Below are 12,827 nucleotides of genomic sequence, written 5' to 3' on the forward strand. Positions count from 1 at the left end.
ATTGATTTACAAATTACATCCTGATTTCAATACCCTTACATAGTAAGAAATTACCTCAATATTGTTTCTCCATTTTCCATAGTAAACTTCTCCGAAGTTTCCCTGACCCAATTTGCGTATAAGCAAGATTTCATTGCGTGGGATCTCCCACTTGTCCCTGAGCTCAGGACCGAGGTCCCACATTTGAGGTTCCGGCTTCGGGCACGGCCTTGCCAAAACATGGCATAGACCAAGAGCGTTTTCTGAAAAATCATGATTTACTTTTACTATATGCAATATAATGTTACTGTTAACCTGTGGTGTGAAAATTAGCGCATTTGGCTATTACAAATAAAATCCTGGCATTGATTTTAAACAAGGTCGACACTGAATAGTTATTTAAAAAGAGGTGTTTTATTTTCTGAAATTCTTCATAGTCTATTGACTAACACCTATAGTGTCAAACTGATCTATCTTTCATTAACATAGGTAAATGATAAAGATAATACGCTTAATTTGTATTCATCATTCCCTTTTCGCACCTAATGGTGCACAGGGCACAGCAGTGGTACACCAATTGCAGCGCATCTTGATCATTTTTCTTACATGAAGGTAAGATGATCAGTCTTAGGCTTCAAGAGCCAGTCCAGGGAATATGGAATATTCAAGCGTAAAAACACCCTATTAAATAAATATTTCATTTTAACCATGTCGTCAATCGAACCCGAGACTTCTTGCATGGTAGGCAAACGCGCTGACCACTACACCACGAGGCCAACCAGCTAGTGTAATTTGTTACATGAATGCTAAATAAATAGAAATTATAAACTTATACTTAAACTTACTGGTGTAGGATAAGACAAGCGCGGGTAGATTAGGGAAGGTTTGGTTGGTGGCGATATAAAACCCTCCGCTGTCCAGAGGCTTGATCTTATAATGCTTGACATGGTATCCCCGGCCATCTTCCCAGTCCTTGACAGACAGACTGTAACCGTGGGGGTTGTGCTCCGCCGGCCGAACCAGGAAAGTGCCTCGAGGGTTCTCGGCTCCCAGCAGCAGCTTGTCGGCCTCTTTACGGGACACCAAAGGGAAGAACCAACTAGAAAGCAAAATATGATAATGAGATTCGACAGTTTAATTAAACTTCTTAGATATTCAGTCTTTCAGATACTAATAGTGTTCTTCTGGGTAGTGATACCATGCGTAGTTTGCACTTCTTGATGATGTTTCATACAACATTGCAGCATCCACCATCTAAGCGGATGTAATTATAGCATATTATAATTTTGTCAGGCATTTATACTATACAGCAATCACTGTTTGTGCTACCATATTGAGATGAAACCCGACAACTATGGAACAATTATCGACCAATTAATTACACATGGACATCTCCTGAGCCTCCAAAAATGATGACAAATAACCCATGCCCTAACAATCGGTCATGCCCAACATTTATTAAGTCATTCTTTGACCGGCAGCTGGGTGCAACGTGAGCTTGAGGATCAGAATAGAAAAGAAAGCGTGTAAAAACCATTTGTATAAATATTTCAAAAAGGATGGTGTAACTTTTCATTAGTAAGTATTTAATATAATTTAATTATTTCATATTATTTTATTTAAATACTTATTTTTAAATAAGTGGAAGTCCTCATTGATTGTGGCCTTGTACTTGCCGGCGCAGGCCCGCAGTCATAAGTGCTCTGGTTGACCCATAATATAAATAAACTCGTAACTGTGGGTACGCTTAGTGTCACTACTTTTTTCAATATTATACTCTATGTGTGTAGGGGTGTGTGTATTAATAGCTCAATTGGTCCAATGAATGACAAAACGCTGTAAATGTCACAACTTTCATATTAATCCTTTCAGATCTGAACTAATTCCTGTGGATGTAAAAAATTTTTTTTATTCTGTGTGTACTAGAGGAACTATTTGAAAATTATTGGTATTTTAAATGTTCTTTTTTTAATCTTTTATACTTAAGAAATTATTTAACATTTATTTTTTATTATCAATGGGTTTCAAACTGATAATCAAAGGACAAAATGAATTTAAAATGTGTTACTATCTATTATTAATATTTAAAGCATTAACTTTGTGGTGTGTTACAATTACAATATCATCATTATCATAATTCCCTTTCCGCACCTAATGATGCATAGGGTACTGCATTGGTACACCAATCGCAGCGTATCTTGATCATTTTTGTTACATGAAGGTAAGATAATCGGTATTACATTTCAGGTACCAGTCCAAGGACTATGAAATATTCTAAAGTGAGAACACCCTTTCAAATAAATATTTCATATCAACCATGTCGGGAATCGAACCCGAGACCTCTTGCATGGTAGGCAAACACGCACCACGAGGACTTACAATTGTGTTTATTTGCATCTTGTATGTGTTTATTCAATCAAATTAAATTTATTTTATTGAAATATGTTTAAAACTTGCCTTACATATCATTTATGAGGACGACAGGAATTCGCTCTATAACAAACAAATCAGCCAGAAAAAAAACAAACTTTTCATGCAGATTACAGAATATACAATATATAAAAAATAGTTACATACTTAGGGGTTTCAGTAATTAAAAATAAACTCACCGCTTTTGAATTTCGGTAGGTATGAGAGTAAAAAAATCTTAAACATCGTGAATATTTTAATGAATACCCGGGCTGAAAGGGTTCAAAAAATATTTGTTTAAATTCAAGAATTTATGTGTATTGCTAAACACTCACTCTTCACTCTCAACCGAGCTTTCCTCTGCTACAAAATTGACTGGAACCAGGCCTTCTTGTCTAGTGGTGAGGTGAAGTACTCTCCACCAGTCCGGCTCCGTGTCAGCAAGTACCTCCATACGATCTCCCTTACGGAAGGAGATGTCCGTGTCGGCGCGGGCCGCGTACCCGCAAAGTGCCTTCACCACACGCCGCTGAGATCCCTTGGACGCATGAGCTGGAATTAGAATCACATAACTGTTTGGTCACAAGAATCCATTTTGAATCATGAAGTCATAGAATTCCAAACACTGCAACTAACATTATTAGAAGGATGGTGGAAGAGAGGAGACTTGATGATGAAATATAAGGCTAATCTAGTCCATTTTTGAACCCATTGAGACTACACATTGAGAACAGCTCTTGTGGCAGCTTATTTCAACCATCAACAACCCTATTGCTCAGGAAATGCTTCCGTGGTTTTAGATTGAATCTCGTTTTCTCCAGCCGGAGACTGGCCTCGAAGACGAGCATTTTGTTTAAGCTTGAACATGAGATCTAAATTTGGGCAGCTATAGTGACTGTTGAGTATCTTGTATGTCTCTATCAGGTCGCCCCTTTCTCGCCGTTCCTGCAGCGTTGTGAGACCGAGAGTTTCCAGTCTCTCCACATATGGAAGCGTTTTAGGGTCGGCGACAACTTTGTAGCTCGTCTTTGGACTCTTTCCAACAAGTTTATATCCTTAGCAAAATAGGGATTCCATATCTGAAACCAGTATTCGAGAGTAGGTCTGTTTTGAATATTTTTAGTAGCATATTCGGTGTTATATATGAGAAGACTTTTTTTATCAAGTAGATAATTGTATTGGATTTTTCTGTTTCGTTTAATATGTGACATTCCCTTTTTAAATCATCTGTTATTGTTATTCCGAGGTCTTTTTGTTGTTTCACAGGTTTCAAATCTACACTTTATTAATATTGATCAATCTACACATATGAAGTATGGAAGAGTCATTTTAAGGGTCTGAAATTGAAGTATTAGCAAACCTCTAGTTTTTTTTTTATTAAGTGGAAGCGATTCCTCTTGAATCGTAACCACGCTTGCCTACTTTACAAGTTACAAAAAACCAGGTTTTTAATATTCTTCATATAACAGGTACGGAAAAGAACGAACAAGATTGATTCAGAATAACAGAGAATAGACGTTTTGTGTTTTTTGCTCTTTTTTTCTCGTCATAAAATCAAATACAATTTTACACTCCTACTTTCCTTCATCATCCTCCACCACTCCTCATCAATTTCCTTATTTTTCCTTACCACTAACTCCTCGTTTTGTCCCTATTTCTTTTATTTCAATTTATATGAAAAACATTGCTTCAAATACTCGTCATTTTATTTTTTATATAATTTAAACTGTGGCTTTATTTTATTACAATTAGCTAAGTATTGAATACATTGCAGGCCTTACTATTTTTTCATATTTTTTTAATAGTCTCTATGTATAAACATTTAACCTGTACATTTGTTTGTATTCTAAATAAATAAAATAAAATTCTAGACCAACAGTTTGTCAGCAGTTTATGTATAAACTAGAAGACTAACTCGGGAGGACGCACTGGGGTTGGCAGCCGACAAGAGAAACCTTGAGGCAAATTATGATTCATCTAGGGAGCCGATATGAGATAAGAATGATTGAAGTAAAGCTAGTACTAGTACTAGAATATAAAGTATTTAGTCACTCACAGGGTGTTCTCGTGCGTACAATATCCGCCCCCCTCCGGTTGCCTATCCTGTTGTTAGGTTCCCCGGTGTAGCGTGTCTCCAGGGTGCCTCCCACTCCTCCCAGCCCAACTCCCCCGAAATTGGACTCATTTTTCTTAAAAGCTGGATACACTGAAAACAAAAATAGTCAGGAAAAGGGTCTATTTCAATATTTACTTTATTGGTTATTTTTCTGGCTAAAAAAGTAGATGGTCTATGTTGTACTCACCCAGGGGTCTGTCGGCATCGTGCCGCCTGCTGCAGCACTTGTTCCCCATAGTGCAGCCGTTGTGCTACTCCAGCCTAGTACTGAAGTCTACCCATCACAGCCCGTCTGCTAATATTATTCGACATGACTCCACTCTGTAACAAGTAAGAAAAATACTGAAAATCTTTGTTAAATTATACAATAAAAAAAACTAGAAAGTACTATTTCTTTTAATTTTATTACATTTGTATAATACTTAAATTGCGATGAACCGTAGTCAAATGTTTAGTGATTTGTGACATCTTTCCTTTTTGTACTTATTAAAAAAAATACTTAATGGTCTGGGGATGTGCCTCATACTGTCAAGCCGTTATACATTTAACTCAGTAATAAATACTTGACTTTTAATAATTGTTAAAAACATTATTTTTACTTAATTACCTCCGCAATAGGTACTCAAATATAATGCAATATGATTTATGTTCTAATTGCAATAAAGCAGTGAATTGTACAATTTTAGAGTAATATGGCAAAACTTATGATAGTAAATAAATAAATATTTTTAAATACATAAATTGAGTTATATTATAAGTAATGACATAATAAATAAATTGATAAAACTTTAAAAAATAAAAGTGATTATTTGTGTGGAAGATATGCAATATTTCTAAGATAGAAAATTTTTCTATAATATAAAAAAAATGTAAATAATAAAGATTTCTTTAAAAACGTACAAAAAGTACCTTCATAAATGTCAGCTTTAAAAGTTGACGTGAAAAATAGGAACATTAAATTCGTTAAAATCGACTGTTCAAGTCGCATTTTTGTATGCAAAAAAAAAAAAGTTATAATCTATATTTAACATTTTTTATACAAATATTCCTAGAAAAGACGACACATAAAATAGGAAATCACTCTGGGAACATTTAAGAGAAGGTAATATAGAAGTCTAGGCATCTACAGGGCTTACGACCTGTCAATGGCTGGTTTAAGTGGCCACTTTACACACTGTGTAACATTCATCATTCTGCCCATATTTCAACATCTGTATTCCTTCCATTCTTTCATCTGTTGATGTTTGTGAAGTTATAGATCTGAAACCTTTATTTATGCGGGTGAGATTCATTTAATTGAATTATTTCACCTACATACTAGGCAACGCCTGAAAATGTTATTTTTTCAATTTCTATACTTCTTCATGGACCAGGTGGCTTTATCAACAGTATTTTGAGTTTGTCCAAATTTTTGTAGACAAGGACTGGATTCTATATTACCTTCTCTTAAATGTTCTTCATCTCTGTTGTAATATGTTAATATAAACAGCTCCCCAGGGAGTTAAATCCAGTCCTTGTCTACAAAAATTTGGACTAACTCAAAATATTGTTGAATCACTCTGGGGGTTATAAAAATTGATGCTCCGCGGATTATTAATTGTTTACAAAATAAATAATTCATAACCCTTTAATAACAATTTAGAATATACAATATTTCTAAGATAGCAAATAAGGTGTGTAAAAATATCGCGAACAAAGCAATAAACAACTTGCGGTTTTCATACAGGTACATCTCGGAAGTTTATGAATAAAGAGGTGCGGCGGGATAATATAGGGTTATTTGATTTCGAAACGCGAAGATTATCTCTAATGAAAGCCTAATGACGCGCTCTCGGTCATAACGAGTACGTTGGCCTGGCGCTGGTGCTGTGGTAGGGCCAGTGCCTTGTCTTTGAGGCAGCCAACCCTCCTATAACGCGATTAATTGATGCCGCGTTGTATGGAAACCGCGCTATAAGAAACTCCGAATTAATACTTATCAGATTATCGTACCGCGTTATATGGAAACCGCGCTATGAGAAACTCTGAATCAATACAAATCAGATTATTCGTACCGCGTTATAAAGAAACTACGTCGAGTGAATTTCGGAAATAATGAAATTGTACAGAAATCAGACGGATTAGTTTTGCATTACACGTATACATAAAAAAAATAAATTAAAAGTCCAAGTTTTGAAGAGTACGTTTAATAAATAAAATTGTACACAAACATAATACAAATGGCAATAATATTTGTAATTTTACATATTTGAGTGTAGGTTTGATTAATATGATACAACATAGTTCATATAATAAAATTATAAACAAAAAAGTTGATTCTAAAAAAAAAAACTTCATTGACTACATATTAAATGCTTTTCATTTATTATTACTGTCACGTATTATTCGCCTAACCCTTTTTTTCTAATGGGCCGAAAATTCTCTTTACTTACATACGTCTGAACCTCAGAGTAAAAATTCTCTAGAGAAGTCCTTAAATTGATAGAATAAAAGCGTTCCAAATTGTTGGTTTGGTTTAGTTTTTAGTTTGACAAAAAAGTGTAATGGATGGTTTCGGTTTGCGCTCAAAATGTGTAATTGTAACTCATGGGGAATACATGTAATGTATTTTAATATGAATATATATATATAAAAGTACCTGCGGGCCGTTGTATTGCTGTAATCTGTATCTGAGTTCGTGGTCAATAGTCATAGAATGTTTTTTCTCCATATGGGCGAATCTATTAGGTTATTACTCTAAGGCCTGAACACATTTTAAGACAATCTTATACTAAATTAAAAGAGCGCGGTATCGTCTGCTCATATTAAAGTGAATTTCCTGTACCTACATAAATTATATTTGTACTTCTGAATCGAACGTGCAGATGAACGCAATAGAATCATTCATATATGTTGTTGGAATGTTGTCTTGTACGTAAAACGCGTTATACGGAAACCGCGTAATACGAGGGTTGTTCGCAATTTTCGCTTCGCGTTATATGGAGCCGTGTTATAAGAATACCGCGTTATAGGAGGGTTGACTATACTATGAAAGTTATAGTTATACTTGAAATAAACCCTTTCTTGGAGGGCACTTCACTAACTATTTAAGAATCAAAATATTTCGGAATCATGAGGCTTCAATGGATGTGTATTTTAATATGAAAGTTTACCGTGAACAATTATTCGGCAAGATATTAAAATACTTATTCGACCAATCGCCGACGAGACAGGTAGACATGTAGAAACTCAGACTGCAGACTGCAAACCGGAACCACCTACACAGTCACAATGAGTTCACAGAAATGCATTTATTCTCTGGCTGTTAAAGTACGCCCGAAGCTTGAACCCATAAAAGGGTTCAATGGAGAAGTTCAGTGCTACTAGAAATTGGATATAAAAAATTATTTATTACACGCGCTAAAAATTAAAGACATTTAATTGTACGGCGAGGTTTTTCGAAAATGAATAAAAATGGTTTTAATAAAAGTGAAATACGTCACAAGTTCTTGTGAATCAACCAATCAATTACATAGTTATGTGTTGTGATAGATTTCCGGTTTCCAGATTTCCAGCCATTTTTTTCAACGGTTAGTGTATTTTGACGACACAGGGCTTTGCTTTTATATATGTCAGCACAACTCACCGATGACAACTCGTGACGTCACGGGTTCAAATTTCAAAATTACAGAACTCATAGCGATGATAATACGATAACATTTGGCTTAGTTTGATAGTCTATTAAGAAATACAAATAAAAAAAATAAAAACCTATGAACTAAAATTACAGAACTTAAAAAAATCATAGCGATGATTATACGATAACATTTGGCTTAGTTTGATAGTCTATTAACAAATACAAATAAATAATTTAAAAAATCTATAACTACCAGTTATCTTCGAGTCGAGTTGTCGGGTAGTTAAGAGATTATAAACGAACCCACAGGACATTAGCGGGGTGGATTGTTTCGAGAGATACCCACCTAAATGCCCAATATTAATCTGAATACAGGTCGATAATGCAAATACTCCGATTCCAGACTTAATTAAAGTAAATAATCAGCAGAGCCAAATCAGATCCCACGCATCGGGATTGCGGTAAATCAAATTATTCCCAACAATATTATGCTAATCCCCGAGCAAATAATGTATCTGCAGGTGGCCAGGAAATCAAACGGTGTTATCTTATCAGGCCCGAACACCAGGGCTGGTATTCTGAACGGAAGAGATAGCTTTGTCAGCGTGTATTTGGTACGTAAAAATGCGTTTTCTGCGCGCGCTTTTGCGTTCAGAATTCCATCCCAGGCAGCGACCAGTAGAGAGTAGCAACCAGTGTTCGGCCATCTGCTGGTGCCGGTGAGAATTAGGGAAGAGCGAGCGAAGCTGGACCGCGGTGCCTTTATTTCGGCGGGCGTTAAATGAAAATCGATGCCCTCCCCACGCGAGGGGAAATGTAGTCCAGCCACGCTGGCACCACTGCCGACAGTGCCGACTACAAAAATATACCCCGGTATAAATAATACGGAACCGAGATTTATTATACCGTTAGATGAAATCTGGGAAAACGGATATTAAACGAACATATTTTTATATTAATACGTGTCATGAGCTCTGGACTTCGGTTTCAAATATTTGTATGATGTAGCCCGAGTCCACGAGTAGTCAAAGGCGAGATGCAACAATAGGAACAAAAGTTTAAAAGTCAATGGCCGTGTAAGAGCCCATTACCAATTTTAAAAAATCAACTTATTTATGTTAAAAGGAAATAATTATCTTAGAAAGATTCACTGATAAGATTTAAATACTCCTCGTTGAAGCAAATGAATATCAAATGAATTATTTTGTCTGAAAAACTATTTGAGATCAAAACTTTAAAGGTCTCAGTTACAGGATAAGTAATGAGGAAGTTCAGTGCTACGGGAAATTAGATATAATTTTTTTTACTTACGCGTCGTTAAAATTAGAGCGTTTAATGAAGAAGTTCAGTGGTTTTTTTCATCTTTTTTATTTGTAAATAGGCTATTGAACTAAGCCAAATTTAAAAAAAAATCCGTATCGTATTATCAGCGCTATGATTTTTTTAATTTTGCATTTTTTAGTTTACTCCGCGTGTGACGTCTTAAGTTCTCTTCCCCTTCTTCTCGGTCAGTTTTGCCGATTTGTCAATTGACTTACCATAAACCAGAAATTCATAAAAAAATTATCTTATCATTAGTTGATTCATAAGAACTAGTGACGTCGTTCAAAGTAGTTCGTTTTTATTTATTTTTTTAAATTCCATACATTTTCAAGAAACTTTTCCGTACAATTTAATGCTCTAATTTTTAGCGCGTGTAAGAAAACGTTTTTATATTCAATTTCCCGTAGAGCTGAACTTTCTCATTGTACGGCGAAGTTTCTTAAAATGTACGAAAAAAATAATAAATAAGATTTTAATAAAAACGAACTTTGACCGACGTAACTAGTTCTTCCAAATCATGATATAGAATTGTGATAGATTTCCGGTTCACGGGAAGCCAACTGACCGATCAGCAGAACTCACTGAAAAAAATAAGAAGAGAACCTGAGACGTCATACGCGGAGTAATTTCAAAATACAAAACTTGGAAAAAACACAGCGCTGATAATACGATACATAAAAATAATCATTTTTGGCTTAGTTTAATAATAAATGAAAAAATAAAAAAAATATTTAAAAACCACCGAACTTCCTCATTACAATTACAAATGACAAGTGTTAAACCTTTATGGATACAAAAGTTTCTTAATACAAACTTTAAATACATTCACAGGATGTGAATCAAGAAACGAATGAGGAACTTTAGCCCTATGGGAAATTGGATACAAAAAAAGATTTCTTGCGCGCGGTAAAAATTAGAGCATTAAATTGTAATGCAAAGTTTCTTGAAAATAAACTTTGAACGACGTCACTAATTCATATGATAAACGAATGATAAGCGCCGTGAAAGATATTCGGTTAACCTACCGTAAACCGACCAATCGGCAGTACTAACAGATAATAAACGGAAGAGAACCTCTGACGTCACTAACGCAGTAATTTCAGAAATACAAAACTTAAAAAAATCATAGCTCTGATAATACGATATATAAAAAAATGGGCTTAGTTTAATAGTCTATTAACATATGTATACATATTATGTATATATATATATATATATATAAACACCACTTAACTTTCTCATTGAATACACTACACACATATGAAGCAGAACAGGGTGTAGGGAATCCGCAATTAAAAAGTTATTAGCAGGTATGCAATGTCATGTCTGACATAATATTATACTATCCATTGTCCGCTGTAATGATGCTATCAGTGAGAGGAGAGGTGCAGGGTGCAGCCTGCGTGGGACTGGGGACTGGGGCCGGATACCAAGTACCGGATTACAGCTAAGGGTTAAGGGGCGGGACGCTATGCCGTACTCGCGTACACGTCGTACACGCCGTACACTGTATACTGGTCTAATGTAATGTAATGTGTAATGATACAGCGACTGGCCCATGACGCCATGACCCGTGATTGCGATTAGGTTGGAACAAATTATTTGCATTATCAATAATGTTATATTCGATGGATAGTTAGTAAACATCGTTTTTGCGACTCCGATTTGGCAAACAGCCACTCGCCGCGCCGGCGGCGTCAGGTTTCAGAAAGAACAATGAAGTGATAACAAATAAGAAAGTGTAAAGGAAATATTGATATTATACTTCTAAGCTCTGTCTACACGAGTTGTTTAATTGAATGTAGGTATACCTAAAATATACGTACTTATTTATAACAATAGTAAAATATGAATAATTTCCATAAAAGCCGAGTGTAGGTATATTCTAATAAATTTACTATTAACTGTAAAAGTACCTGCTTACGGTAAAGGCATCAAACGTCGATTGTTGCGAAGTCCAACGAACCCATAGCCAAATAAAAAGGTTTCATCTTGAATCTGGACGCGCGTTAGAGTCGGATACACAAGTGGCCGTTTAGAAACTTGGCGAAGGTGGAAATTGTTGGTTGTGAGCAAAAATGTCTTTCGTCTATTTGAACTGTAAAACTTGAAAGAATCGAATAACGTAACATTTTCCAGGCGGGCTGGGCTACCTACCGTAGTGCAGTAGTTTGTAGTGCGGTAGTCGGTAGTCGACGGGAGACCGCGGGAACTCCACCGTCCAGCCAGGAGCTCAATCACAGATGGCTATCGACATGCTAAAAAACGTGCTAAGTATTTGAGCGATCACCACGAACAATCATGAACACGCTGAAGTTAAAGCGGTCGCGTTGCAAAACGAAATTCAACTTCGGTCAGTTCAAGAGGATTGGTTGAATCTCGCACAGGAACTTATCTATGGCGTTTTGCAACGCGACCGCTTTAACTTCAGCGTGTTCATGATTGTTCGTGGTGATCGCTCAAATACTTAGCACGTTTTTTAGCATGTCGATAGCCATCTGTGATTGAGCTCCTGAGGAGAGAGCGGCTATTCTGCCATCGCGGCATCGGCATTGTGGATTGTGGATTGTGGATCGTGGCCGGAGCCGCATGAGCGCTCGACTTGACGCGGGACAATCACCGCGATCCACGATACGCGTGCATGGGAAAATGGACTCCCGAATATTCAGCGCCAGCGAAGCGGACTATTATTGCTACTGCCACCGTTATTACATCACCGAACTATCAAACTTGTCAATCCAATAAACAATTATGGTCGGTCAATTTAGATCAATTAAAATACAACTTATAATATAAAATAACGATCTCGCGTAACTAACAAGAATGTATGTGTCAATTATTATACATATTTATACACTAGAACCTCTCTTTACACGGGGGAAACGTTGCACGCAGTACCGCGTAAAAAAAAGTATACGAAAAAAGGAACCATAACCTGTATAAAAATCATTTATTGTTATCATCATCGTACCTTAATTTTATTTTAAAATATAACATGACAAAAATACTTTAAAAAATCGTAAAGGAGATTATTGACTATCAGTAATAAGTACTACGTTTTCCACAGAGGGTCGAATACAAACTCTGTTGGCTTATGTATAAGTCAGTGCACAACTCGGCTCCGGAATATCTAAGGGAACTATGCATTCCAGATGAACTAGCTGACAGGTGTCTCACGCTTAGATCAGCTACGTCTACGGCGAGAGGAAAAGTTATTATACCTCTACGCAAACAGCGCACTAAATTTGGTGAACGCGCATTTGCGGTCGCAGGCCCTATGGCATGGAATGCTCTCCCAGCAGAGGTGCGAGGCTGTGAAAGTGAAGTGATGTTTCGGAAAAAACTTAAAACCCACTTGTTCTCTAAATCATTTGAATAAATCCG

General features: G+C 36.1%; 1 protein-coding gene across 1 annotated transcript in view; it reads right to left on the reverse strand.

The window, feature by feature from the left end:
• Src64B (Tyrosine-protein kinase Src64B) overlaps window positions 1-12,827 on the reverse strand; it is a 71,904-nt gene that overhangs the window by 6,984 nt on the left and 52,093 nt on the right. The window contains exons 2-6 of the mRNA XM_088241329.1: window positions 4,692-4,825; window positions 4,445-4,594; window positions 2,724-2,940; window positions 825-1,078; window positions 55-242 (exon numbers count right to left, since the gene is read on the reverse strand). Coding sequence (XP_088097455.1) covers window positions 55-242; window positions 825-1,078; window positions 2,724-2,940; window positions 4,445-4,594; window positions 4,692-4,740 — 858 coding nt within the window. The 5' untranslated portion in view covers window positions 4,741-4,825. The remainder of the gene's footprint in view (window positions 1-54; window positions 243-824; window positions 1,079-2,723; window positions 2,941-4,444; window positions 4,595-4,691; window positions 4,826-12,827) is intronic.

This window comes from Micrasema longulum, unplaced genomic scaffold (genome assembly GCF_059751315.1).
Source record: "Micrasema longulum isolate JH-2025_06_02 unplaced genomic scaffold, ASM5975131v1 h1tg002837l, whole genome shotgun sequence".
Lineage (NCBI taxonomy): Eukaryota > Metazoa > Arthropoda > Insecta > Trichoptera > Brachycentridae > Micrasema > Micrasema longulum.